The 27,646-nt window shown below is 40.1% G+C and overlaps 1 protein-coding gene across 1 annotated transcript in view; it reads left to right on the top strand.

Moving 5' to 3' along the window:
• The window catches only part of KCNK5 (potassium two pore domain channel subfamily K member 5), a 37,715-nt gene extending 10,973 nt beyond the window's left edge, over positions 1-26,742 (top strand). The window contains exons 3-6 of the mRNA XM_083604554.1: positions 15,901-16,012; positions 18,005-18,171; positions 19,591-19,759; positions 21,299-26,742. Of these exons, the coding sequence (XP_083460680.1) occupies positions 15,901-16,012; positions 18,005-18,171; positions 19,591-19,759; positions 21,299-22,116 (1,266 nt within the window). The 3' untranslated portion in view covers positions 22,117-26,742. The remainder of the gene's footprint in view (positions 1-15,900; positions 16,013-18,004; positions 18,172-19,590; positions 19,760-21,298) is intronic.
• Positions 26,743-27,646: the final 904 nt, after the last annotated feature.

Below are 27,646 nucleotides of genomic sequence, written 5' to 3'. Positions count from 1 at the left end.
AGAGGAGAACATCTCATGCTTTAATAAGCCGAAGTTTCTTTCAATGAGAATACTATGCATTAGGTCTGATTTGGGCTATATGGAGCACACCAAAGCTTTAGGGAGCAATTCAGTGCTACCACTAATCCTCTATTGCTGGCAGTCCTCCTGACCACATCAGAGTGGGGCCAGATAAGGCCCTGTCTTTTATGTGGACTTGGATAACCGAAGTTTGATAATAAAGGCTCTATTTTGTGCCTTAGTTAAGCTTTTGAAAAATGTAAGTTCCTGAATATGGAACTTACATATGGAATATGCTGGCATTTTCAGGGTCTTGTGCCATTAAAGTGAAAGTATGCAAGGAGGCATCTCTCTCTACCTCCTTCAGCAGCCTTAAAACAGAACCTCACTTTTTCTACTTGGGTACACAGATCCGCGTATGAAATACACACATACGTGATCCAGCAAGTTTGAAGACCAGCTGTGCAGAACTGGGTGTGCTTCTTGCTACCACCCGCAACTGCAAAATCCTCTGGAGCAGTGTTGGGAAAGAACTGGGATGATGCTACTGAGTTTTATTGTTTGTTTATAAAGTTTAATATCCCACTCTTGAGAACTGAAAAGCCTTGCAGTTAAGGATTAAAAATGAGGAACCAGTGGAAGCAGATAATAGGATGCAACCCGAAAAGAGACACAGACTGAAAATGAGATATAATTTGCATGTAAAGGTTCACATGTGAACTAAAACTGTATCACCCATGCAATACAACTGGTGTTACAACTCCAGATTCTTTGCACTATAAGACAGTGTGCTTGTTGTGCAGAATCAAAAGCAGATTACAGTACATTGGGGTGGTGAAGAGTTTTTTCCCCAGTTATCCATGCTGTTTCTTAAACCATCTGTGTTGACTGAACATGTCTCTTTAACTACAATTAATGACTCCTCTAAAATAGTTATCTAAATTGCTGTTTCATGACACAGTAACCAGTTACTGGTTTGGCAATACTCACCCTTGGATAGTTTGTTTAGCTGCTTCTCCTTTTTTAATTATATGGGGTGGATGTTCTCTTGGATTTCGTTTGGTTTACATGTAGGACAACTAGATGGAAACTCACTATGAAATGAGGAACTTGCTGTTTCCAGCTGAAAATAAAGATTTTGTAGATTCAGTGTATTGTACCTACAAGTGGAGTCAACAGCGGAGCATGTGAGTCAGGTACCTCCTCTCTTTGAGTGGGAGTGTGTCTAGTTTCGGTGTGAGGTCTAGTTTAGTGGGTGGGCATCCTATGGTTTTCCATATGCTGTTTCATTTCATCTCCCACCAACCTCAGCCAACATCGCCAATGATCAGGGATTATGGGAGTTGTTGTCCAGCAACATCTAGAGGGTCACAGGCTAGCCAGCTTTGCTTTAGATACTTGTAGTCTAAACTGGGAAGTAAATACTGCTGGGGTCAATACGGCTTGCCCAAGTAAGTGTGCACAGGATGGTAGCTTTAGGTAATTTTTTAGGAGGAACAGCAATCGAAATTGCGGTCCATTGTTGTTGTTCTTAAGAATTCAATAAGATTCCAGAGCTTTCAGGAACAGAAACCTGCAGCTGCCTGTGTGGGGGTTTGTTTGGCACATCAGGTTAACTTACTTTGAAATATGTTAGCTTGCATGAGTATTGACTGTGCGCCTTTTTATTTATATTTACATTTTATAGCAGTATACATTGCCTTTCAACCAATAGGCCCTTGATGTGGCTGTTTAGAGTGTTTTCTCATTTCTGTTAAATACTTTCACCGCTTGAATTTTATCTGTTGATAAAATACTAAGAGTGTGGCAATTTCAGACGGGGCGGGGGCTTAGCTCTATAAAGTGAGCCATCTTGCTGTTTTAAAGCCAAATCATTTTTGTACTTTGAATTCTTCAGTTTGGGGTCATCACAGTGTTTTGAAGTACGTATAGTAGAAAAGGGCTGACACGAGGGGAAAGATTCTTCTTTTAAAATAACATCCCACAAAAAAGAAGGTTGTCTTGCCACAACAGTGGTTCTGATTTCCCAGGATATTTTTCCATTTTCTCTAAAATACTGAATCCTTGTTCTCCATGCCAAGGGGAACACTGAAGCAATGAAAGTGTGTGCTTGTGTCTTGGGAGGAGTCCTGTCCTCAGGCAGACATGCTGTGTTTGGTCAACTACTCTTCTGTAATTTTCCATGCACCACCTATAAACATCACAGAATTCTGCAAAACTTCATTTGCCATCTGTCTTGAAAAACCAAGCTATCATTTTTCAGAAGAACAAACATCTATCTGCTGATGATTGAGCTAGTAGATGTTTGCAAAACTCTGCAGGGAAAACAAGATGCAACATTCTTCTGTATTTGACTTTGATTTAAGATCACACTATTTCAACAGAAGTTATCAATACTGGTGTCCATTTTTTTGTTATACTTCTATGGTTTTGAAGGCTGTGAATTCTCTTTTAGGCAACTGAATTCCAAGCTTCTTGTCTTGAAGCAGTGTCTATGTTTTTCTTGTGTTTGAGCTTTTGGGGATTAACTATAAATAAATTTTGTATCTAGGAGCACAGGCATCATTTGTACTTCTCATCCTCATACACAGGCCGCATATATCACACTAAGTCAAACTATGGTTTTATTAACTCAGAATTTGTGAAACAAGCCACGCTTAAGCCACAAACCATTCAACCAACCAACCAACCCTAGGTCTGTTTTGTTATTCATTGACTTGTTTCCTCCCCCCCACTTTCCTCTCCTTGCTCTCCTGAAAGCCATTGAGGTACCCTGCTCTTGCTCACTGGATCACAGTACCCCTTCCCATTGGCCAGCTGCTAGAGAGGAGGTGTGGAAATTTTCTCTTGAGTGCTTCATTTGCTCTTGTCAATGGCTAATTCCCCACTTTCCCCTATCAAAGAAATACCTGGAGTTCTTAGCAGTACACAGTTTCTTAACCCTTTTACTTGCCCCACTTTGCTGCTGCAATGTTTATTGGCTTTATTTCCCCAGCTGTGCTTTATAGAAAATTTAGGGAGAGTTAAAGACCACAAAGCACATCCTTGCTTAATGCACACACTGGCATCCTAGTTCACCTAGGTCAGTTCAGGGAGTGAAAGTGTGACATGATTATTGTGTCTGCTGCTACCTGTGTGAATTGTTTTTGAAACCTTGAACAGCAGGTATCTGGCACATAAACATGACTTGAAACCCTTCCCTACAGGTTAAAGAGGCATGTAATAAAGCTGCATTTAGTTGCAATCTTTCAACAGTGCAATCTTTCAACAGTGCAAACACGGACTAAGAAAATAATTCAAAAAGGTCCCTTTTAAGTTTTCCTCTGCTATGCATTTTGCAGCTGTGAAACAAAAGCCACATTGGTAGGGAAACTGATATTGTTACCAGGCAGAGTTGGCAGTGACGATGGCTTAGCACTGAGAGCAATTTTGCTTTACAGCTGCTCTTGCGTAGTGTCTCTGCTTGGTGGGCAATTTCGATTGTCAAATCACACTTAAAGCATAGCTAAGGAAGTCCCCATGTTTGGACATAATGTTAAATCATAGTTAAGTTCAGTAAGCCAACAAATATCCATGGCTTATCTCCACTAATGAACCATAGTTAATAAGCTATAGTTAAGGCACTGGGCTTGGTTTGCACATAATTCTAAACCATGGTCCATGCAAATCAGGCCACATCAATTAGGGTTTTAAGTTGTACTCTGACAAATACGACACTGGGATAGCCACATTTTAATGGTAGTTCATTTAAATATTTTGATTTTGTGCAGATTTTATAATATGCTTTAACACTTTAAATAGAATTCTGTACTGAAGAAATCTGCCCACACCAAACTGTTCGGTTTTCTGACAGCAGGCTGTTTCTCAACAGCTGCTTGTTTGTCTTTAACCACTGTTGACACTGATTTCTGTTTTCTGTTCTGAAGTACTCTCCAGACTTCATGGCAGGGAGATAATTCTTGGCTGTTTTAAATGGGGGGAAATCATCCAAATTTGGAAGGCCATTCCCCACCCCCACTCCAGTTGTCTCAGAAGTAAAACATGTCCATTGTGTAATTATGTCAACTTGCAGAATTAGTATCTGTTAAGAGGACTGGTAATCAGTCATAGCTCTTCTAGTCAAGGATGCTTGTAACTTATTAACTAGAAATGGCTTCTGCAGTTGGGGGAAAAGAAATAGAAAGTAAGTTTAGTGTTAAACCAACATGTAAGGATGGAATAATTGTGCTTTCATCCTAGCTTCTGCTTATTTGCTCTGACATCATGCAAGTAGGTCAAAAGTTCAAGGATGACAGTGATTTGCTCTGGGTGTGATCCAGCAGTCTGTGATGCCTGGTAACCTTTTGTTGGCAGTATGGTGTTCATTTGCACTGTAAGCTGCAGGACAATGGACAAACAGAGGACCCAATTTATAGCTGCCAATTTACATGCCATGATTTAAGTTTTCTTTTATCTTTTTTGTTAATGCATGTGAGGACAGCATGCGTAACCTTTCCCTATTGCAATGTCTTCATGAACATAGGTTCATATAGTAATGAGTTTGTGGATGCCAGATCCTCCCCTAAATTCCTGGGTCTAGTGGTTCTTGGTGTTTAATCAATGCTTAGAGTGTTAATCTGGGTTGCCAGGTGTTGAATTTAGCAGTGTCAAAATACAGGTCAAACCAGTTTTTCAGTGCTCAGGAAATCACCTGGGAGAAGAGCCATAATGGAGAACAAAAGAAAGGTAATCGGCAACCAAACAAAGCAGATACGCTGTGCTGGACAGCAGATGGGTGTGAGCCCCCACTTCCACTGAGAGATAGTTAGCAGGAAAAAAGCAGAGTTGTATTTGGATTGCAGTTGGTTGGGATATGGTCTAGAGAGAGAGAAATGCCAGGCTGTTAAATGCAGCAAGCTGAGCAGAGGGTCAGAGAGACATCATTTCTTTCTTGATCCAAGGCTGCAGCAATGGGAAAAACAGGACCCTCTTGGAGTGTAATGCTATGAACCCTTCCATCATCATAGGCTCAGGTTGTATATGTGTGTGATTATCATAAAGACACCACAGTCTCTGCTGTGCCTCAGTTCCAAAGGAAACAAGAACCCTGGGTAAGCAACTGGATCCCTGGAATCTCACACCACTCAGAGACTAAAATGGTGTGCAACAACGTGTTGTCAGATACTGCTAGCTTGTCACCACAATGCAATCTTCTTTATGTTTTCTGGTAGCATTTTATCAGTAACCTATGAAGAAACAGATTAGGGAACCACATAATTCCCCAACGAGGAATCAAAAAGAAGTATTTAACATATAGTAAATGTATGTAAAGATATCCTTTGCTTCTAAAGCTGCCTGTAACATTGGCAGGATGGTTTTAGCTTGTTTTAAACAGCTATTTATGTTGAGTGCCAACATTAATTGCTCTGATTCTGCCCCCAGCTTAACAGTGCAAAGTTCAGACTTGTTCAAAGGAAAACCAATTGCTGCAGATCCTTTAAGATCCAGGTATCCTTTAAGCTTAATTGTTGCCATCTTCACTTTACATGCATATTCTAAAACCTGGTTTATTTGTTTGTTTATTAGATTTTTTACCCACTCCTTCACCATGGTATACAATAATAGAAACAATTACAATTCTAAAACACATAAAACCATTCCAAGTGGAACAGAAACATTTGCCTTGTTCATTTTAGTTTAGTTATGCCTCTTATCTCAGGTCATGCTTTATTCCTTTCCCTGGAGCCTGAGTGATTCCAGCATTCAGTGCAATGGAAACTGCTCTTGTTTTGTGGGCTTCTGGTGAGTCTCACTGAGGTAGTGGTGGGAGATGATACATATGTTTTGGCTTTTACATTTTTTTTATTTTTATTGCACTGAAGTTGTTGCTCACCCTTTGATTAATAAATAGTGCTTGTAACAGAGCTGTCGTTGGGACATACAGTGGTACCTCGGGTTAAGAACTTAATTCATTCCGGAGGTCCGTTCTTAACCTGAAACTGTTCTTAACCTGAAGCACCACTTTAGCTAATGGGGCCTCACGCTGCCAGAGCACAATTTCTGATCTCATCCTGAAGCAAAGTTCTTAACCTGAGGTACTATTTCCGGGTTAGAGGAGTCTGTAACCTGAAGTGTATGTAACCTGAAGCATATGTATCCCAAGGTACCACTGTATAGATATAGAGATATAGATAGACAGATATAATCACAGAGGCTGGTGATGAAGCAGAGTATAGCTACTATGAAACATGACTCCCCTCCCTCTCCCATTTCCTTTTTTAAAAATGGAGAATTCCTAAATCTCTGGCAAATCTGCTGGTAGATAAAACAACAAAATCTTGGACAACATCTCCTCCCTCCCTCTCCCGCAGCAATCAGAAGTAAAACTATGCCCAGTGTGTGTAGTTCTGTTACATAAGAAATAAACAAGAAACCAGGCAGCATTTACTTGCATGCTTTAGATTTCAGACTTTGCCACAAGCTCTGGGCGCTTTGTTAGGTAAGAAACAGAGGTTTGTTCAGACGCAAGTCTAGGCTGCTGGCATAGTAAATAACAGACGAACAGCAATAAATGAGACATCGTGCCTTGAAGCCCCAAAATATGTGAACACTCAGTAGTACTGTTATATAAATGCTACAAAAACGATCTGAAAGAGCAAAGCTGTTCTCTCAGAGTATGATTTGGTTTCTTGGTGCTTTTTGCATTAAAAAGCCATTATTGGGGAGGAACAGCAGGGGAGGCTTTTGTCTTCATAGCCAGCTGTAGACTTCCCAGAAGAACCAGACCGCCCAAAGTTGAATCAAGGATGTTGGACTACATACACTCTGATCCAGCAGGAGTTGTTACATATATTTGTGTTGCTGAGATGTAGATTTTATTATCCACTTGCTTATTAATCAGTTGGTAGGTTTAACAGTTAGCCCAAATCTAGCTATATTTATTCCAATGTAGGCCCTACAGATTCCAGCCAAATGTATTAGCAAGTAAGCATCGTTAGGATTGCAACTGTAAATTTTGTGTTGAATGTTTTAACTTCACTTTACTCTGCAGTAAAGAACTTTGGTTCTTTAAAAAACCTGTGCAGCACATAGGCCAGCTGATAAGAGGGGGAGCATAGCCAAAATTTTAATTTGATTATAGCCTGACTCACCAGGTAATCCACTTTATGCGGTGCATAAAGTTCTCCAGCTGCACCTGCACAGCTGAGAAAAGTTCACGTTTCAGTGGAGAAATTGCAACAGCACTTTGAACTTTGATTCCATTCCTTTGAAAGATAACTGCAAGTCAAAACAACTGCTGAAATGATTAAACGGTATCTGCTAGCAACAATCAGTTCTTCACAATAGGCAATAACAGATGAAAACCTGAATAAGGCCTTAGCAAATTTAAACAGCTATCAAAGAGTGCAAATAGTATTAACGTCTGTACTTTGAACACTCCCCACTTTTCTCTCCCCCCCCCTTGCTTCTCTCTTGCTTGGGTGGAGCAGCAAAACTGGCAGCAATTCTTATATATCTCATAGATAGCTTAGTCTTCCAGAAACTGCAATAGTGTATAGGGTGGGAGTCAACATGCACCTCCTAATGCAGGTCCACTTCATGCAATGGACCTGTTTTTTCATGCATTTCAGAAACTAGATGCCAGGGAGTGGTGCCACTTGCAGCAATAAAATCTGAATCCACTCCTCTGAGGGGAGGTGAACAATTTTCACAACTATGTTTCAATGTTTGCAATGAATACCTGGGTGCTAGAGGTGTAAGGAATACATAGTGTTTTCCAGGTTAAATTTGACTGTCCATCAGTGGCTGCTAGCCATGATGACCAAGTCACAGCTGGGGAGGGTCCTGCTTGCATCTGGTTGATCACTGTGAGAACAGAATGGGGGACTAGATGGGCCTTTGACCTGATCCAGCAGGGCCCTTCTTACATTATGTTTGTATCCTCCGTTTCTAAGGGTCATGCTGTACGTAACTACTGTTTGGAAGTCAGCATTTTATGAATATAGATATGATCTGCCAGGACAGTTTCCTGCTCTATTTACCTGGCTCCTGTTATGCCTTTGGGCTAATTCACAGTAAAGTTTCCCTATAAGAAATAAGCCAAAGCTCTTTTACATTGTCTTCAGATGGAGTTAGCTAAATTTATGCTCAATTAATTTTATACTGCATCGCTCTGCCAGTGAAGCAGAAGAGGGAGTGGGGTTCTAATCTCAAGAGTCTCATGCTCTTGCTATGAATCTTCTGAAAGGAAGTAAGTTATACACTATCTCCCTAATACATCAGCTAGGCTGGGGCAATGATTAAATTAGAAATAACATTTTGCTCCTTATATGTTTCTCATGAGTAAAGAGGAGCACGTATTCAGATGTTTATGCCCCTGTCATTTTGGCAACATTACTAGTAAAGTGTATGATAACACTTTGCGGGGAGATGAGTGATAAGATTGGATGTTGACAAGAGTTATAACTTGGTGATCCAGTTAGATCTCTAAACAAAGTAACTAGTCCTCATACCATGTTAGACTTCCCATTGTTCTCATTTCAAGAGATGATGCCAGACAACTGATGTGTGTGAGGGGTTCAGTTTAGCTACAGTAGTAAATGTGAAGTAGACTTCCACACCTAATGCATATGTTTCTCTGCCAAGAAAAGGGTACAAACTTTGCAGGGGACCATGACATGGGCCATGATGAAGAGATCATCAAGATTTAGGGGAAACTGAGTTTAGCAAACAGTCACTTGTGGCTGAAGCAAATAGACAGGAAATGCTTCTCAAAACATTGCATCTTTGCCGCCTGAGGCAAAATGAGAAAGTAGCTGTAGCCTAACTTACCCGGGATCACATGGTGGTGGGTTCCAGCAAGATCTCTTGAGATTTCCTGAAAACCCTCACAAGTTCTCGCCAGAAGCCACTTCTCCTCACTTCTCCAGCAGTGACACCCCTTGGATTCTGCCTCCTAAGCCAGCTGCCTCAGTCCACCTCATGGGTGGGCCAGCCCTGGGATCTGTAGCCCAGCTTCATCTGGGTGAGCCACAAGTTCCCCACCCCTACTAATGAGCCTGTTAAAGTGATCCCTGCTGATATGGGAATTGGCATATGCAGCTACTTATCATCTCAGAGTATCTCTGGCTTTTGCATATATATATGATTAATGACCCACTCTTCCTTCAGTGCAAGTGCACATGAATGTTGATGCTGACTCATATCCTGGACTCTTTCACCCCATAGCCCTTCAAATTTTGCTTTTCTATTAAGGTCAGTTAAATGAAAGTGTAAAATTCCCCACAGGTTGCAAACCTCTAGGGTGTTGCCTGCCAGCTTGAGACAATGCAATTCACCTGTTTGTTTTTCTCTCACCCCCGAAGGTCACTGAGCATTCCCAGAAAAGTCAAGTATCAAATGGAATCTCAAATAATGTTACTAGGTGGGAAGTAAGAGGGAAGCAGAGAGTGATTTAACAGCCATCCTAAGTCAATTTCCTAGAGTCCCTGAGAGACTGCTGTGTCAAGTGCCTGAGGCTGCTTATAAGAGTTGCTTGTTTGGCTGTTTGCTCCTGACCCTGGTCATGTGCCAGTAGGTTTCAAGCAGCTGGGGAGGCAGAGGCCAAGTGAACATTCATAACATTACCATTTATGTCTGAGATGGGAAATTGGGATGGGCAGTAACCAAAGGCCTGAGTGCTCATGATTTGGATACACTCTGAGGAAGTCCTAATTCCTAGGAATGTATTTGTTACGCACACATTTGCACATATGCATCTGGCCTCCTATTCAGTGCTTGGAAAGGAGTTGACACCTTAAGTGACGGTTAAGAAAAGTGGTGAAGCTTATCTCCCAAGTTGCATGTGATCTGGTCATTTGCCCCTTTTTTGCAGCTTCTTTTCGCTCCGCACCAAAGTTCTTTGCTTCAGCCTCTTTCCACCCTTTCTCTAGCGTCAAAATGCTGTGTTTATAAAATTTCTGGTTACAAACTTATCTGGGGAAAACAGAAAGAAGAGGAAAATCCCCTTTCTTGTGTGTGAAGAAGTTTCTGTCTCCAGACTGCTGGTTTGTGTTGCTGTTTTTATGTAGACCCATGTGATTATGTTTTATCCAACCTCTGGGTCCCCTTTCTTGTTTGTTGCCTTGATCTGTCATCCTTCTCTCCAAAGGGCTAGTGATGAAATCAAAGGCAGGACTGCAGGGAGAGCGGCTGGAGGGCTTATTGTCTCCTACTATTTTGCTCTGTTGCTGCTGGCTTCTGTTAAAATAAAAAACTGCTGAAAGAGGAACAGTGATATGAAGTTTCATCCGATTATAAATTCAAACCCCATGCTCCTGGGCTGTTTTGTTGTGATTGGCTAAATCGTTGGTATTTTGTGTGTTCCTGTGATTAGATAACAGATCCACAGACATTCCACTATCTTGAAAGAAATTACATAAGGGGCTTGGAAGCAGGCATTAAATGCATATTCTCGTTTCTAAAATTTGAGTGTTTCATCAAATAAGGAAAATAAGAGTACAACAGGGTCACATAGGACAAATACATATAACATGGATAATGATATATAAAAAGATACATATAAAAAAGCAAACATTAAAAACAAGTGACATTTTACTAAAAATTACTGGTGTTATTTTCTTTTTTATCAACAACTATACTTACTGAAATCACATGCAAAAATTGCATTCCTGGGTAGGCTTGCTGAAACAAATTTATTTTTAGCAGATGCCAAAAAATGCAGTAAAAGTTCCTGCCTAATATTAATGGGCAGGGAATTCCAAGTGTTGGGTGCTTCCATATTAAAGGATAGATTTCTTGCAACTGCAGAACAAACCTTTTGTGGCACTAGATAGGCAGTGTGTTCCTGGTTAGTTAGCATTGACCACAGGACCAGAAATCATTGCCATTTCTCTAACTCAGCTACTTTTGGCATCATCACACTGACTGTCTGGTCCCTAATTGGCTAGGACCACTAAAGTGCATATCAGAACAGAGAAATGGTACTGAATTATTTGCAGTCCAGGAGAAAAAATAGCTGTGAACAATGCTAGGGAACCTCCACCCATAAAAATAAGCAGGTTTGGGGCAATATTTTGAACCCCTCAAAGGCTCATTTGCCCTGAAAATATTTCTAGGCTAACATTTCAACACATCCCTATCTGAAAACTGTATAGCCTTTATATTGCAAGGTGTTCAGTCTAGCTCTTTACTAGAGCTTAATTTTGTCACTGCCTGTGTTGCTATTCCTGCTTGTGTTGACTTGTAAACAGCCTTGTGCCAAGGTGTATAAGTATAAGCATCATCTGATGAAACCTATTGCAGCAAAACAAGTTTTATATGACCATAATCTTCTGCTTTATCTGAACAGATAAGAATTGTGACTGCGCTAGCATACCTTCCGATAATATTGTGCAGTTGTAAAAAAACACCAAGCTGTTTTATAAGGCTTTAGCTGGACTTGGGAGCTGCCATTTTGTCAGGGAATCAGGTGATTCCTTCGCAGGAATTTAGCCTTTATGATAGCCTTTATGATAGAAGAGAAGCTGAGGAATCTGGAAGCATCTCTTTGAAGCCTCAGGAGCAGCTGAAAAACTGGGCAGTGCTTCTATTATGCACATGTTGGTGCTTCAGCTCTGCTTTCAGCTCTGCCCTTTAGGCTCTTTATTCTGAAACTTTTAAAGCAACTTTTCACAGCCAAATTTAAGAAAATCTGAAACACGACGCTTGCTAGTTAAATTGTTTGAATGACCCAAATATTATTTACTTCAGTGTGTTGTGGAATGTCTTCAGCTCAGAGTTGTTACTTTCTTTTTATACCATGCAACAATATTCACTTCTTTCCGGCCTCGTGATTTCTTTATTTTTAATCTCAGTTGTGTAAGTTGTGTCTGCTTCAAGGTTGTACATGTATCCTAAGGCATAGTAAGCAACAATTAACATAGCTGAGGTGAGATTGTAATTTTGGAAGAGATCCCTGTTGGTTCTGTGCTCTTAGAACAATAATTTATTTGTTTAAAACTTAACCCCTGTTTCCTTAAAGGCTTAGGGTGGATAACAGCAATTTTAAAGTTTGAGGAACTCGAATTGCAGGAGCCATGTGACTAAGCTTTGTGGGTAGGTTACCATGTGCCTTTAAACGTGAGTTGTGTGTATGGCTTCTAGCTATATGCTGGCAAGCATAGCAGTTTTGCTTCATGTTCCTCTAGTCTAGTACCTAATTACTTAAAGGCTGGAGCAGATAGGGCTCATCATCTATGAGAAGGAAAACTCTGATCCTAAACCTCTGTTGCCTTGAGAGATATCTTTGGGAGAAGAAAATGCTAAGAAGCCTACACCAATCCAGAATGGAGTCCCTAAGACAGTTGGATGGCACCTCGTACACCTCATTCCAGCAACTCCTGCAGCCAAGCTGATACCAAACCTATTGCTCTTGGGGAGTTCATGTCAGTGCTGCTAACACAGTGGTTTGTCTTCTTCCCTGGAGGCACACTCTTGAGATCAATGAATGGCAACCACCACTGCAACAACAACAGGAGTTGGCACAAAATAAGGCCCATGTACTGAATTATGCTGAAGAGAATCGGAAGAAATTATGAAATAAAAGCAGGTTTCCAATTATTTAGGAAAAATCCTACACACATGCATGTATGCAATGTATGCAAAAAAAAACCCCACAAACGACCTTAACAGAAACAAGACTTGCAAGTTTCAATTTTTAAATAAAAATTGAATGCCTTTAGGATAAAACTCTAGATACCCTGATAATAACTAAGCCCTCTCTAAAAGACAAACAAACAGGGCAATGCCTGCTCTGTGTCATGCCACTTCACTTCCAGAGGTGTCCTGAATTTTTATGGCTTGATTGTGTATTTTGAAATGAACTCCATATTGCTTCAGTTCCGTGTTGAGATTTATCATAGCCAAAAGACATGAGGAAAAGAATGAAAGCTGTGTCAAGCAAGGCCATAGCTCATCCTAGGTAAAAGCATGCCAATGGGGACAAGAGGGAGGTGCAGCTTTGGCAGAAGAACAGCTGTGGGCGCGAACTTGTGAAATGTTGACACAGCAATGAGAAGAGTTGGCCCTGTAGCTTCTCAGGATATGAACTGCATTGATATGCTCTTCCTCTCCATCTGCTGATTTATGCCTCCCGCCTCTTTACCCTGAAACACAAGCACTTGAAGATTGTGTCTGCTATTTCATATATGAGGAATGGGAGAAAGCCAATTTGAAAGAAGTTGTATTAACCATCACCTGTTAATGCTGTCATGTATCTAATTAATTTTCAGGGGAGGAGGAGGTGCCTCAGTTTAACAGCAAGATATCCAAAATTCTGTGAGCCCAGTAGTTTCGGGTGGCCTGTTGTAAGATTGAAACTTCCCAGTGTAGTCATCTGTATGTGAGAGGAAGAAGAAACTATTATGCATGTGTTGCTTCACTGACTCTTTGAATTGCAGACAAGGGTATAGATTGAAATACATAATTGAACAGAGATTGTGGTTAATGAAGTTATCTGCATAAGATTTAGCATATTGAGCTGTTTCAGACATTGCCATAAACCATTGTTTTACATGACAGAATTGAGCCACATTGACCCTTATGCTTGTCCCCTCCCCTCTCTGCCTCTGGCACAGTCATATGAATATTTCACTTCTGTTTTTTATTATGATTATTAAGCACAGCTGCTTGTTTTGACCAGCCCAACAAACCATGCCAAATTTAAGCCATGGTTAAGAAGCTGCCTTGTATTTTTTAAACAAACCATACTTAAGGTTAGCCACAATTTAGGGTTTGGGTGTTCACTAAACTGAGGTCAATCAAAAAATGGAAGTGAAAGCTTCCGATCTCCCCTTTGCAACCCTGTCAGAGGAGAGGAGTAGTGGATGAGACCACGGTTTATTATGTAACAATAAATCATGGTTTATCATGACATCCAGGATGGCCCAACCAGCATAAGGCACAGTGGCATTCAGATTCTTTGATTTTACTGTGGGAGTCTGAGGTCATGAAATATCACTTGGCCTTAAGAGAGGAGTGACGGGGAGAGATAATGGAATTGCTACACCTCTTCCTAAAAGGGCTCTGGGCAGTTCAATCAGTCCACTCAGTTGTGTGGAGCCCGTGCTGTGCAGCAGTGCTGCATGTTTTTCTGATAACTTAAATCATACCCATGCAAACCAATTTTGTTCTGAAGAAGTGTGCATGCACACGAAAGCTCATACCAAGAACTAACTTAGTTGGTCTTTAAGGTGCTACTGGAAGGAAAAAAAAAATTTTGTTTCAATTTTGTTCTGGCATTTTAGAGACCACATAGTGAAAATCGCCAAAGTCATGCCACAAATGGCTTGCCTCATTAGACCATGCTCCCTGTGGTTGCGTTCCACTAGTTTTCTGAGTGCGGCCTTAACTGATTGTGGAAATAGCCTCTTAGCTGGGTCAGCAGTTTCGTCCTGATCTTAACTTTGTTTATATCTTCTCTTTCTTCGTCTTCTTGTGTTATAAATACAACGTATGTGCTCATTTTGCTATTGGGTCCTTACCTGCTGGGCAAAAGGCTACTCACAGTTGTCAGGTATATGCATGACATGGGGCAGGTTTTGACATAATTTCATGCATGTGAAGTTCAGTATATTCTCCATTTCTGAAGGCTACCGTTGTTTCTGAGGTATACACTAAATACATGCACTCAGTTTTGCTCTTTTTATCAGTAGGTTGACAGTGATTTCTCTGGAATTCAGCAAAAGCAAGGGTGTTTCTTCACTTATGGGGAAGTGTGAGAGTCCTAGTGATGTCAGAGACAGTTTGTACTGTGAGACACTAGGTGTTATGTGAATATGCAGATGCTGAGGTTGGCCATACAACCCCCACCTTAATATTACCGTAAATCATCCCTTTAAAGCCCCAGGCTCCTGACATCTTTCTCCCTCATCCCTGAAAGGAAAATCTGAAGGGATTGCAAAATTCCTCTTCAATTCCCTTAAGTAGTTTTGGTTTTAAAGTTTTGTTTTAAGAAAAACAAAATTATTGGTTCGTTGGCTCCAATCAATGCATATCTCTTGCTGGGATCAATATATGCAATCTACAATGGACCAATAAAAAAAGGTTGGAAGTGCAGTGTGTCCCAAAGTAATGCCTACAGAAAGTCGAGGTCACCCTTGTTAAAAACTGCTGTACTTGGAGAAATGTTTAAAACACTGAAATGCTTAAGTCGCAGGAATGGGCTCGCTTGCCACAAAATGCCCAAAATAAATATTTAGTGTTCAAATTGGGACAGCAAGTCTGAAAGTTTCTTTGCACTCAGTTCCCTTTCTCAGTTAGCCCTGATAGCATGAAATTCATTTAGGAAATGAGGCAAAGAAAAATAAACTGAAAAGCCTGGTTTCATGGAGGCTTGCCTGAGCACAGCAAGTGTACAAGCACTCCACTGTGCTTGTACTGTTTTCATTTGAACAGCTTTGCCAAAAGACTCCATTCACCATGCTTACGCTCTGGCCTTGATAAGACCCAAAACAACATTGCGTGTTCTTTAAAGCAACACCGAGAAATCATTCTCAAATTCAGTTTATCGCTTACTGCATTTGAAAACTGGACTATAGACTATCCCAAGTGTTTTTATGACTGCAGAATCTAATACAAAAGATAGCTCTACAGCTTTGAATAGTTACTCTTTTAACTCCAATTACTTCCAAAATCTACAGCTATTAAATACTATAGGGTTTTGAAAAATATTATAAGCTGGGAGGTACTAGATTTTCTTGCCAATCTTAAAATTATCACTGATAAATTGATAAAATTGAACATGTGTGAATGGGGTAAAATATATTTCGAAGACTGCATTTTATTTTTGTAATGGAAAAAATATTTTTGTAATGGAAGAATGACTTGTCTTGTTTAACTCTCTGGGTGCATTTTGAGTGACCGCTGTCATTTTTTCTATAGGTGGTATCAGAAGCTGCTGGACAAGGGGTTTCTATTGATGGCAATGACACCTTCAACTACTGGAACTGGCCTAATGCTGTCATCTTTGCTGCTACTGTGATTACAACCATTGGTGAGTATTTGGCTTGCTCTTGCTTTCTGAATATTCTCCTTCTTAAACCTCTGGTGAGCAAAGAATGCATAAGTCCCCCATGACATTGTTGCGAAGAAAATGGTAAAATGTGGGTTGAGTGAGGTAACTGTTAGGTGGATTTGTAGCTGGTTGTCTGACCAAACCCAAAGAGTTCTCACTAATGGTTCCACATCATCCTGGAAAAAATAGACAATTTGGGTGACTGAAGGTTCTGTTCTGACCCCATTGGTGTTCAATATCTTTATAAATGACTTGGATGAAGGAATTGAAGGGATGCTCATCATATTTGCAGATGACAGCAAACTGGGAGGGGTAACCAATGGTGCAGAAGACAGAATAGGCATTCAAGAGGACCTTAACCAATTGGAGAACTGGACCTGAACTAACAAAATGAATTTCAGTAGGGACAAATGTCAGGTTCTTCCCTTAGGCAGGGATAACCAGCTGCACAAATATAAGATGGGGAACACGTGGATTGCCAGCAGCACATGTGAAAAGGAACAAGGGGTCTTAGTAGACCACAAGCTTAACATGAGTCAACAGTGTGATGCAGCAGCAAAAAGAAAAAGCTATTGCTATTCTAGGCTGCATCAGTAGAAGCCACAATCACAGTCATAGTCCTGCTCTATTCTGCCATGGTTAGATCACACCTAGAGTATTGTGTCGAGTTCTGGGTACCACAATTTTGAGTCACAAAAGTGATTCAAAGCGACTAAAATGAGTTGCCACAATCAAACCAATAAAAAGCTTTATGTATTATTTGTGCCTCATTCCCAAGCTAGAGAGAGAATGAAAGAAAACAGTGTTAAAGGGTTTATTTACGCTGCTTTTTGTTTTGCAAAATTTTTCATGTTGTTAAAAAAAATCTTGTAAGATGTAGGAAAACATCAGAGCCACAGTCTGTTTGTTTGTCTTGAGAAAGAACATGCTTAGTGTTAGAAAACATACTGACCAGAGTAGGTGGGCAAGGGGAGGTAGAAACCTTACTGCATAACCAAATAAAGCACTATGTTCTACTTGTTACCATTATTTAAAATAATTTGAAGGAAACTTGACATTCTTTCCTCCTCCCCCTGCCCAGAAAAACTTTGTATAAACAGTTCAAGAAAGCAGAAACTGGTTTAAACTTGAATATTCTTATTGACTTACAACACATGGGCTCTGCTCTCCCTAGGTCCTTGTTTAGTGTATTTTCAGCCACGAGGACTGAAAGCATAAGAGAGTTGTTTTTGTCTTTCTCTCTTTCAGTGGCAGGTGGCTGAGCAATTTGGTATATGCCGTATATTATTTAATAAAGCTTGGGTGCCAGTTTTTGTGCCAGTTTTCATGGCATATGTAACCTGTCTGAATCCTTAAACAAAATATCTTCTGATCCCATCTTCATAACCATGTAGAACAGCACAGAACAGAGGTGTTTGCACAGAGCAACAGCTAAGTGAGGTGGTTCCTCCACCAGCATTGCAGATCAATCATGAGATGACAGCCTGGCAAATACAATGTCTTGTTCAGTATTCAGCTGCATGGCTTCTGACTGGCTTTCTGAAATTTCACTGTCTATCCACTCATTTTCAAACGTCTTTATTAAGGGTTAGGGTTTACTTGTTTTAAAACTTTACTTGTTTTAAACTGGAAAGCAAAGAATCTTAGGACTCAGAATTCTGAGGCCAGCTTCTGCGGATGCAATGTGTAATCACAGAATCTTTAGCCCAGTTCATATCCTATTACTGTTTGCAGTGAGTGCCCATGTATGTCCGATATGTATATGCAGGCTATGATAATACTGACTGGTGACTTACTAAATGATCATATGTTACACAGTAGAGGCAAGTAAAAATCTTGCAGGATCTTGCAGGATGTCAGACCAAAACTGTCATGTGTAAGCAAGCTCAAAAACTTTCACAGAGAAGAAATTATTATTGTTTGGTGCTTGAAAATGGCATAGGTAAATTTTAATACAATGTTCTTTTTCAGGATATGGAAATGTTGCTCCAAAGACTGCAGCTGGACGACTTTTCTGCATATTTTATGGACTCTTTGGTGTTCCTCTCTGCTTAACATGGATCAGTGCTTTGGGGAAGTTTTTTGGAGGACGTGCCAAGAGGCTGGGCCAGTTCCTGACAAAGAGAGGAGTAAGCCTGGTACGAAATGAATTTCTGATTATCTTACTGCCGGCACAGGATGCATGGAACTCTGAAGACCTTTAAAATCAATCTATGAGACAGATGATGCAGAAAACATTTCCTTTATTTAGAAGTAACTCAGATGCAATTCATCACTTTTCCTTACTGATAACAATATTGATGCACGCCAGAACTGCTTGCAGTATAAATTAGTACTGGACAGAATTAAAACCAAGGCAGCTAAGCTGCTTGAAATTTTAGCACAAATTCCTATGCATGAGCTACACAAAAATATAAAGGATATGTATAGGAGAATTACCCATAATTCACATATCAGCATATCAGAAACAATTTTAGATGATTGGGGATGTGGTAGCTATTCCCAGCCTTCCATTCTGCCCCAACTTCCCCTCTTTCCTCTGTTCCCTACTTTCTTGGTCCATCCTATAGTCTTAAGACTGTCCATACATTGCAGCTAGAATACATTGCTCAGATATGCAGCTAGAATGCACTGCCCAGATTTTTCAAGTAAATTCTAAATAAGGGCCAATAAGAAAGAGTGCAGAACCAGAACTGTCACTGGCTTCCTGCTGTTGCTTACCAAAGAATCCGAAGGGGTGGCATATGCTTCAGAATGTAAAAGGTTGGAACCCTGTCCAGATCTGTTAAAATGGTATTTCCTTGCCCTTTGTACCATCATAATGTCTCACAATATTTCTGTACTCTTCTGTTTCCCTCTAAATTCCCTGTTTTGAGAATTCCCTGTTTTGAGGGGCTCGGGCTTATCTTAGTTGAAGAAATACATTATGTTCTTGTAGGAATGAGCAATTCTGGGGTTTCTTTGGTTGGTTGGTTTCCCTCTTTCTTGGGTGCTGGGTGAATCTTCATTGGCTAGAAAGAACTTGCTAATGGTTTAAACTTCATCACATTGTGTCATATAGTTTTATTACAACACAGGTTTTGCACTGTGTATTTGCCATGTCTTTTTTTTGCTCTGCTGAGGTATTTATGTAAAAGAACCTCTATCTCAAAAAATCTACAAGTTAGAAACTTGAGAGAGAAAGGTAGTTACTAAGAGGTTTCTCTCATTTAACTGTTAAACTGTGGGGCAGGTTCCACACAAATGCTTCACAAAGCAAAAATGCTATGGGAAAATCCATGGTGTGATGATTTTATGCCAAGATGCTTCTTGTTTTACCAGCAAGAAAACAGAAGAAGAAAACATGTCTGGAAATAACCAAAAATTCAAATGAACCTGCATTTTACTCATTTACTTCCTATATTTACTTCCTTCAGTTTGGCTGCAGTTGCTACATTCTTGCCACAGGATAGACAGTTATTGTGGTTTTGTTTGTTTCGTTAATGCAAAATACACAAGAAGAGAACAAAATAATTTATCTTTATCTCTCCTCCCCCCCCCCTTTTCATTTATTGCAGAGAAAAGCACAAATTACATGCACTGCTATTTTCATCCTTTGGGGAGTCCTGATCCACCTGGTTCTTCCTCCCTTTGTCTTTATGGTGACTGAAGGCTGGGATTATATTGAAGGACTCTACTTCTCGTTCATCACTATTACCACCATAGGATTTGGAGACTACGTTGCTGGTCAGTAACAATTCATGACACCCTGGCAGCTAATTAACATTAATACTTTGCAAGTTTGCAGCACTTCTTAACACAACCGCCAATCACAAAGTCAATGTGCGGAGTTGCAAGAGTGATTTCCTATATAAGTGACTCATCTCCACTTTTTATTGGCATTGGAAGTTCTGCAAAGAAGAAAAATCACGCGGGCTGTCATGTGGGTGGTTGTTGGTGCATGCACAACTGACATAAACAATCAGATTACATGTAAGCATTGGAAGGGCAAATTATTAAGCTGAGAACAGCGGTTGCAGTCTTTCTTTCTTTTTATCCCACAAGCAAGCGTATCTCATTGTGTGGTGACACATTGAGGGCCGCCTTTGTCATGAATGCGGGATCTTTTCCCCCTTGAGGCACTGGCAGCTCTTACATTACTGGGATCCCACCCCATTTAAAGAAGTATAGGCTCAGCCACGTGTTTGGCATTATGTTACTGTGTGAGGCTCAGTATTACTTGAAGCATTGCTGCTGTGTATGGTTATGGTGCCATATTTGGTTCTGTTGCAATGTTTGCTTTAATGGATTGCTCTTGTAAGCATTTTATTGGTTGTGTTTTGGGACTTGACTGACATTTTGCAAACCACCTGCTTTGTGAACTGAACAAAAAATAATAATAATACTGGTGTGAGGAAGAATTTCACCCTGATTGGGGAGAGTAAAATACTAACCACAGCACTAACTCTTTGGTAATGCTACCACCACCCTTCCACTAAGCTAGTGAGATGCAGGGACTCACCATTTCCTTCAGTTGTTTAATTTGGAAAATAAGGAAACAGCCAGCAGACCCACTTCAGTCACGCTGGGCGTAAAAGTCCATCCATCCCCTCTTTCTTCCCAATGTGCCCACTCAGTAGCTTGAGGGCAAGTAGTTAGACATAAGGGGCAGGTACAAATGAGCGGTCACAAATGCATGCCAAATCCCAAAAGCCATCTTATAGATACTTTTATTAAGAATAATAATTTAGAGACTCTGTCAAGAAGGTTTCTGAATGACAGGTTGCTCCAGATAACCAACCAGTAGGTCTGAAAGAAAGGCACAATTAACGCATATTAGGGCTAGAAACTGGGCAGCCAATGTGTTACGTGATGAGGAGATTGCCTAGGTACTCATTGATAGACAAGATGCTGTACAAAGAAGGCTCCAGCTATGGAAACATCTGTCAGCATATATGTGCAGTTATTGGAATTTAAATATGTGACAAGACTTTTTAATCTTGGACACTCGATGTTTGCAGAACAGACTGTTGAGGTTTGGTACTTGATCTCAGGCACAAAGGCTGACCCTGATCCCAAAGTACCATATGACTATTTTAAGTTATGAGAGGTACTAAAAATTAGACCCTACAATTAGTTGTTCACATTTTAAAAAATCTCCTTTTTAGTGGGTTGGAAGCACAACTTGCCTGTGTTTCTTGTGAAACATAAAAATGTCAATCTAATGTTAAGGCATGTATGTATGTATGGTCTTATAATTTTGTTTTCTGTTTTTTCCCCTTTCAGGTGTGAATCCAGATATGACCTACCATTCACTCTACAGATACTTTGTGGAGCTGTGGATCTACCTAGGCTTAGCATGGCTTTCTCTCTTTGTTAACTGGAAGGTCAGCATGTTTGTTGAGGTCCACAAAGCAATCAAGAAACGAAGGAAAAAAAGGAAGGAGTCCTTTGAGACCCACCCTCCTACAAAAAAAGCTCTTCAGATGTCTAACCCAAAAGATGTGAACATTTTCAGCTTCCTTTCCAAGAAGCAAGAGACTTACAATGATCTCATCAAGCAGATTGGAAAGAAGGGTCTGAAAACAAGCAATGACAAAATCCTAAATGGAGAGCCAGTGAAGCCAGCCTTGCAACATTCTAGCCAAGATGTCAAAGTGATGTACACAAGGAGCAAGTTATTTGACTATGATGAGGTTTCTCTGGGACTCCAAAACTTTCATGTTATGAGGCATCTAACTGATAGGCGTATTGGGGATAGCCCAATTGAGGGCAGTGGGTTTGTAAATCAACTGGATCGGATCAGTGAGGAAGAAGGAGAAGCATGGGACTCCAGGGACTATCGACCCCTGATCTTTGAAAATGCCAATATAACTTTTGTAAATGAAGATGAGGATGAAGAGGATATTTCAGATGATGAAGAAACTTCAAAGTCGTCTATGGATGACAATCTTGCAGAGGAACCAGAGTCTCCAAAAAAACTGGTGACATTTTCATCCTCTGATGAATCTACATTTACCAATAATGATTTAGAGATATCTGTGCCTTATGAGCAGCTAATGAATGAATACAACATAGTGAATACTGCAAAAGCTGCAACGTGAACAACAGCTTTTTCTTTTTTGTTGCTGGCTTCCTGAAGATCAATTAACACAGATTTGAACAGATGAACATGCATGAGGAGGAAAAAGAGGAAGGTATACCATGTTTGGCATTTTCTACTGCCACCACCTCCTTGCATTAGCATACTGAAAGCGTTCAACAGCTGGATGTTATCTCTAGTTGTTTGTTACTCAGTTTGATTACTCACTGTGAAGTGACAATTCTAAAAACTTGAGGGTTCCTTTTCCCTTTGGGGAGTTGGTTGTGCTTGAAGTTAGGAAGAAAAGCCTGGAGTTATTGGGCCTATTCAGTATTTGATGAAGAATGACGTTCTGATTTTGAAATCAGACTGGTTTGGATTGATTGTATGTATGACATGGCTGGCTACTGCACTAACTCTTGATTTCTGAAAAATTGAATTCAGATCACATCTAGGCTCAGAGTGGAAAATGTTGATTGTTTCATGCAAGCTCATAATCGCACAATGAAGCTCTCTTTCCATTCTCCTTCAAAGGGATGCTTTGAACCAGAAGGGCTGAGTATCTAAAGGTCAGAGTTGAGATACATTGGCAGTCCTGACTAGGGAACTTGAACAATAACTGTTCAAGTTATGCCAGTTCTGCTGAGTCGTGAGCTGACGGTCCATGAACAAAAGCACTAACTTAGAGACACAGAACCAATTTTATGGAGACATTATATCTTCTATTGTACAAGAAACTATCTGCAGTTAAACCTGGTTATAATGAAAAGTACATATGACTAATATTTAAAATTTAGTAACAAGATTGGTGCGAGGAGATTGCAGATGACAGATTTAAAATGAAGAAAAGCACAGTGGCAATGAGTTTTGCATCAGAAGTGCCCTTCCATTGTCCATAGTCTACAGAAAATACTTGAATTTCATGTGCTCGTGTCTCCTAAGTGAAGTTTGGTGACACTGCCCTTTTGACTGACTGGTTTTTAGATATATAAAAAATGCAAAACACAGCCTGAATACCTTGATGTTTGTCTGAACAGCCGAAGAGCTGCTTTGTTATATTCATTGTCTCTCTGATTCTAAAACATTCCATTTTTATCCACTCCATTTGATACTTTAGAGTAGATGTATATTTGTTATGGGCACACAATGTTGTTGGTTTTTCATATATTTCTGCTGTATTTCAACTGCTTTCTAAGTAAAATGAAAATGTTAACTAACATTTGGGGAGAGTATGAGAAGACTTATAAAAGCAGCCAAAGCTGGATATCATGGCAAAGGGCTTTATCTGATAATTGGCTTTACATGGCAGAGAAATAATTAACTCAGTGGTTGGTATTCCTTTTTAAATTACATTATAAATCTTTGGAGCAGAGTTACAATGGTGAACAATCTAAGCAAGTGTTCTAGCCTAAGTGTTCTAGATCACAGTCCTAGAGATGTTTGAGGATCAGGTTGTGAGTCACTCCAGTGTAGATTTTAATTGTACTTCCTCCTGTTTTGATCTGAAAGGGAAGAATTAGTGGATGATGAAAATCTTGGAGGGAGGATTTTTGAATCTGACATGGTAAGAAGGGCCAAGTGGAATTTTTGCAGTGCTGATCTTGAATGATTAGATATACTCAAACTTCTCTTTTTGACTACTGTTTGGCTTCTGAAGAGTGGGGAAGAGGTGTGTAGTATTCCCTTTCTTAGAAAATGTCTGCAGAAGGACAGCTCAAAGGCATTACCTGCAAAAGATGGTCTGTTCATTTCTGTTTGGAAATGTGTACTGTATATACAAAGAAGGTTGCAAGAGGAGAAAAGAAATTAAGAAGGAACCCAAAACTTCTATTTTCTCACACTTTTCTAGACAGGAAATTGTTCAATTGGATTTGCCAGTGTTATCTTATGCATTATGTAATGTATAGCTGAAATAAGGCCAAGAGGCTAGTGATGTTTCACTTAGAGGCTTTGTGGCTACTTTTTAATAGTTAGACTGACCCTTTGCAGGCATGACTTATTTTTACCTCAGTAAAACAACATTTGGCATCAAACAGTTTCTCAACTCAAAAAATGTCGTGCTGTTTTTATCAGTGACAGTGTTCCTCATATTAATAGCAGTGAATACACTAAGTACTGAACTGTGTCCCATTTTTGTTACAGAAGTGCAAATCATTTTTATGAAAATAACTTCATAATGTTGACATTGCAATCTGTTGTGTCTTCCATGAATGAATGACTTAAAGGTTTCTCTCTGTACTAAAAGAGGTACAGAACGGTGCACACTTCTTTTAGTGTCAAGATCAGTATAGGAACAGCCAAGAAACAACGTATAATTCCCTTGAAACATTACGTCTTCTTGGTGTGACTGTTGTGTTGTTTAGTGCATAGGCAGGCAGAAACAAAATGATAGACTCACCTGTACATCTACAGGTGAGCTTGTGTGTCCTGATGAAAACGTAGGTTAGGTACTGCTCTTTAGATGTGATTAACACCTTCCTAGGAAATATTCTGCATTTTAGGAACTTACCCACTTCCAAGGAAACCTTATCCTTGTTTTAAGTGAAGACAAATTTGATAGATACAAAGACTTCAGTGTTCTGCCTAGTGCCTGGTTAAAATCAAAGTGGACATGTGAGAAACAGCTGGATCATCTGGTAGAATCTTACCTCTCAACAAATCCACCATGTGCCTTGCAGAGGGGGTTTTTTGGTCATAAAGTGGCCAGCCCAAAAGGCTATATGCATAACTTACTGGATCAAGGTTTTTAGCTGCTGAAAGCTATTCATTTTCCCTTCACTGTTCTATGATTCTACCGGTTAGTTGTTGGTTTCTTTCTTTACCTAGCATTCATTAAACAATGGAGTCACCTTAGACCTACCAGAGGACTGGTTTGCCTTAGCACTCTCCTGGTCTGAAGTACTGTCTTCCATGTTTAGTGGAGCTTCAGTCTTTTCAGTCTAAGTCCCTTTGAAGTGCCTTTGACTAGCTTGAATTCTCAGCCAAGTATTGAGAAGGATTTCCATAATGTGAAAATAAGCGAAAGTGTTAGGTTTGGAAACTTCTCCTCCTCCTCCGGCCTGAGAGCGGGGAATCTCCACTTTATGTTCATGTTATAGGTGTTTATGGAAGGGATTTTTTTTTATAAAAAAAGATAGCTGCTAACCTTCAAAAGCACCAGGGCATCGATCTTATGCATGTGTTTCAGTAGGGAAAGGGAGGAGTCTCCTTCCCACTTATCTCTACCAAGCTGTGGATCATGAAACCTTGGTACTGCTGCATTACCTTTCGTCCCACCGCTACTGTTGTCACTGGGCTCAGAACAACCCAGAATGCTGGCAATAGCTGCTAAGCTTCATAGTGTTATTGAGAGGAAATACAGTTCCATAAATTGGACCAAACAACCCACCAACTCTCCTTCTTTCCTTAACAGTCTATAGCAGTGGTTTTCAACCAGTGTGCCTTGAATGGTGGTCAGGGGTGCCGTGGGCAACACTAGCCTCTGTTCCTCTTTCTTTCCTTCCCTTCCTCTGATGCCCTCTCACATCTCTGCATCCCAGAGACTTACACAGCTGTTTATTGCAGCAGCTCTGGCTATAAGATCTGTGAGCGAATGGTGCCTCTGGGAAGCACCTCTCTTTGGGGCGGGCAGCTCATACACCAGGGACTGCAGCAGTAGCTGTCCAGATGACTCCCAAGGAGAGGGGGAAAGAAAGGAGGCTGAGGGAACACCCCACAAGGGAGGGTGTTCAAAAAAGGGTGAGAGGCTGCCAGCTCTACACACAAGGGGTGACACTACTGGACTCCTGAGTCCCACAGGGGTGCCGCAGAAAGAATGTAGTTGGTCAAGGGAGCCGTGGACAACAAAAGGTTGAAAACCTCTGGTGTAGAGGATATTCTCATGACCAGAATTAGCCAAACATTGGGGTCATTCCTGGGACTGAGATTGGATATTCAACTATCTTATAGTAGGGTGGCAACTGGGTGAAAATTTGCTCTGAAAAATACAGGAGAAGCTTTACAACCCACCCGCCAGATTGATGTTTGATTGATATGCATATCCACTGCAAAACTGACCCATAGATAGTGTAAATGAGTATATCGCTCTAGCTTTTCTTTTAAAGGGGGGCCACTAAATGAAGCCCTGAAACACTCACACAACTGTTATGAATTTAATACAGTGGTATGAAACTTTTAAGCAACGTTTTTATTGGTTCTTCATAATTTGAATACATAGTTGACTCCATTGCTGGCAATGGGTGTTTCAAAACATATAAACTCTAAAGTTTTCTGCCCTGAGCATGATCTGATACTCCCCTTATTTTATTGATATGGTACAAGTGAAAATGTACTAGTATCTTCTCTGGAAAAAGTATTATGTATCCCTGCTGATTTTAAAAGTTACCTAGAGCCTTTAGTTTTCATGCTTTCTATGCTGCACTGAATTTTAAAATGAGGGTCTCCATTTTCATATGCTTCTGGAAGTGTGCACAGACCTAATGATCTCATCTCTCACTCCATCACATGAATAGGCACAATTCCTGTTTCAGTCTGTACTTTTGTTTGCTGATTTGTGTCACTGGAATCACTGTATGTACATATTAGACTTTGTAAAATGTAATTTATTTTAACTCTTTTTCAATAAAAAGTGATTATTATTTTTAAAAAAGAAGTTTTTCTTCCTCACACTTAATGGACATTGGCAAAAGGAAATGACATACTAGACTGAATTCAAGAAAGTTGCAGTGGGAAAACATACTGTGTGGTACTCAACTGAGTTTTACTTGAGAGAGTAGGCCTGCTGAAATTAACATGATTAATACAGTGGATCTTCTCAGAGTAAATATTAGTTAACACCACTCAATAAAATAGATAGATTTTATTGAAGATATTGAAGAATTCCTATAGTGGGGTTGAAATGGGTATTCAAGGTTCAGGCACATTATCTTTATTTTGAAGTCATTCCTAAGATGCTACTTTTTCCTAAGACATCAGGAGATACACTTTCAACTTAACTTTAAAAGGAGCCACTTTAAGCTTCAGAAACCAGGTGTGATACATTCAAGAAGCATTGAAAATAAGCTAGGATCCATGTTGCTCCTAAAAATAGGACAATTGTGGTTTTTGTTGGGTATAAACATAGTTTAAGCATTTAAAAAAATAAATAGGTGGAGTGTGTTCCTTTAAAACTCATTCACCATCACTTGAGATGATAAAGTCATTGGAGACCTGTAATGTTAGCAGCTAACAGTTGCATTAGCTGCTTGGTTTTCTTGTAGAGAGATGGGATACCACCTTTTAATAGCTTTTTTTCCCAGGTAGAAAGAAAGCTTTGCTTTACACCTCTCTCCAGTGGAGGTAAAGGTAAAGACAAATGATCAGAGAGTTGCATTAAAGGAAACCACATGTTTTTATGTCATGTCACTAACCCATTCTGATCTTGACTAACCAATTAGCCTGCGAGGTTGGTGCAACCTTAATCAAGGAAATGCTGCAGTTTTTTTGCCTCTTTGCGATTATATACTGGGATGACTGCTCTGAACAAGCAAAAGCAACCTACACTGGGATCAGAA

This window comes from Podarcis filfolensis (assembly GCF_964270895.1).
Source record: "Podarcis filfolensis genome assembly, chromosome: 3".
Taxonomy (NCBI): domain Eukaryota; kingdom Metazoa; phylum Chordata; class Lepidosauria; order Squamata; family Lacertidae; genus Podarcis; species Podarcis filfolensis.
Note: the sequence above shows the minus strand (reverse complement) of the source record. Positions and strands in the feature narration are given on the sequence as shown.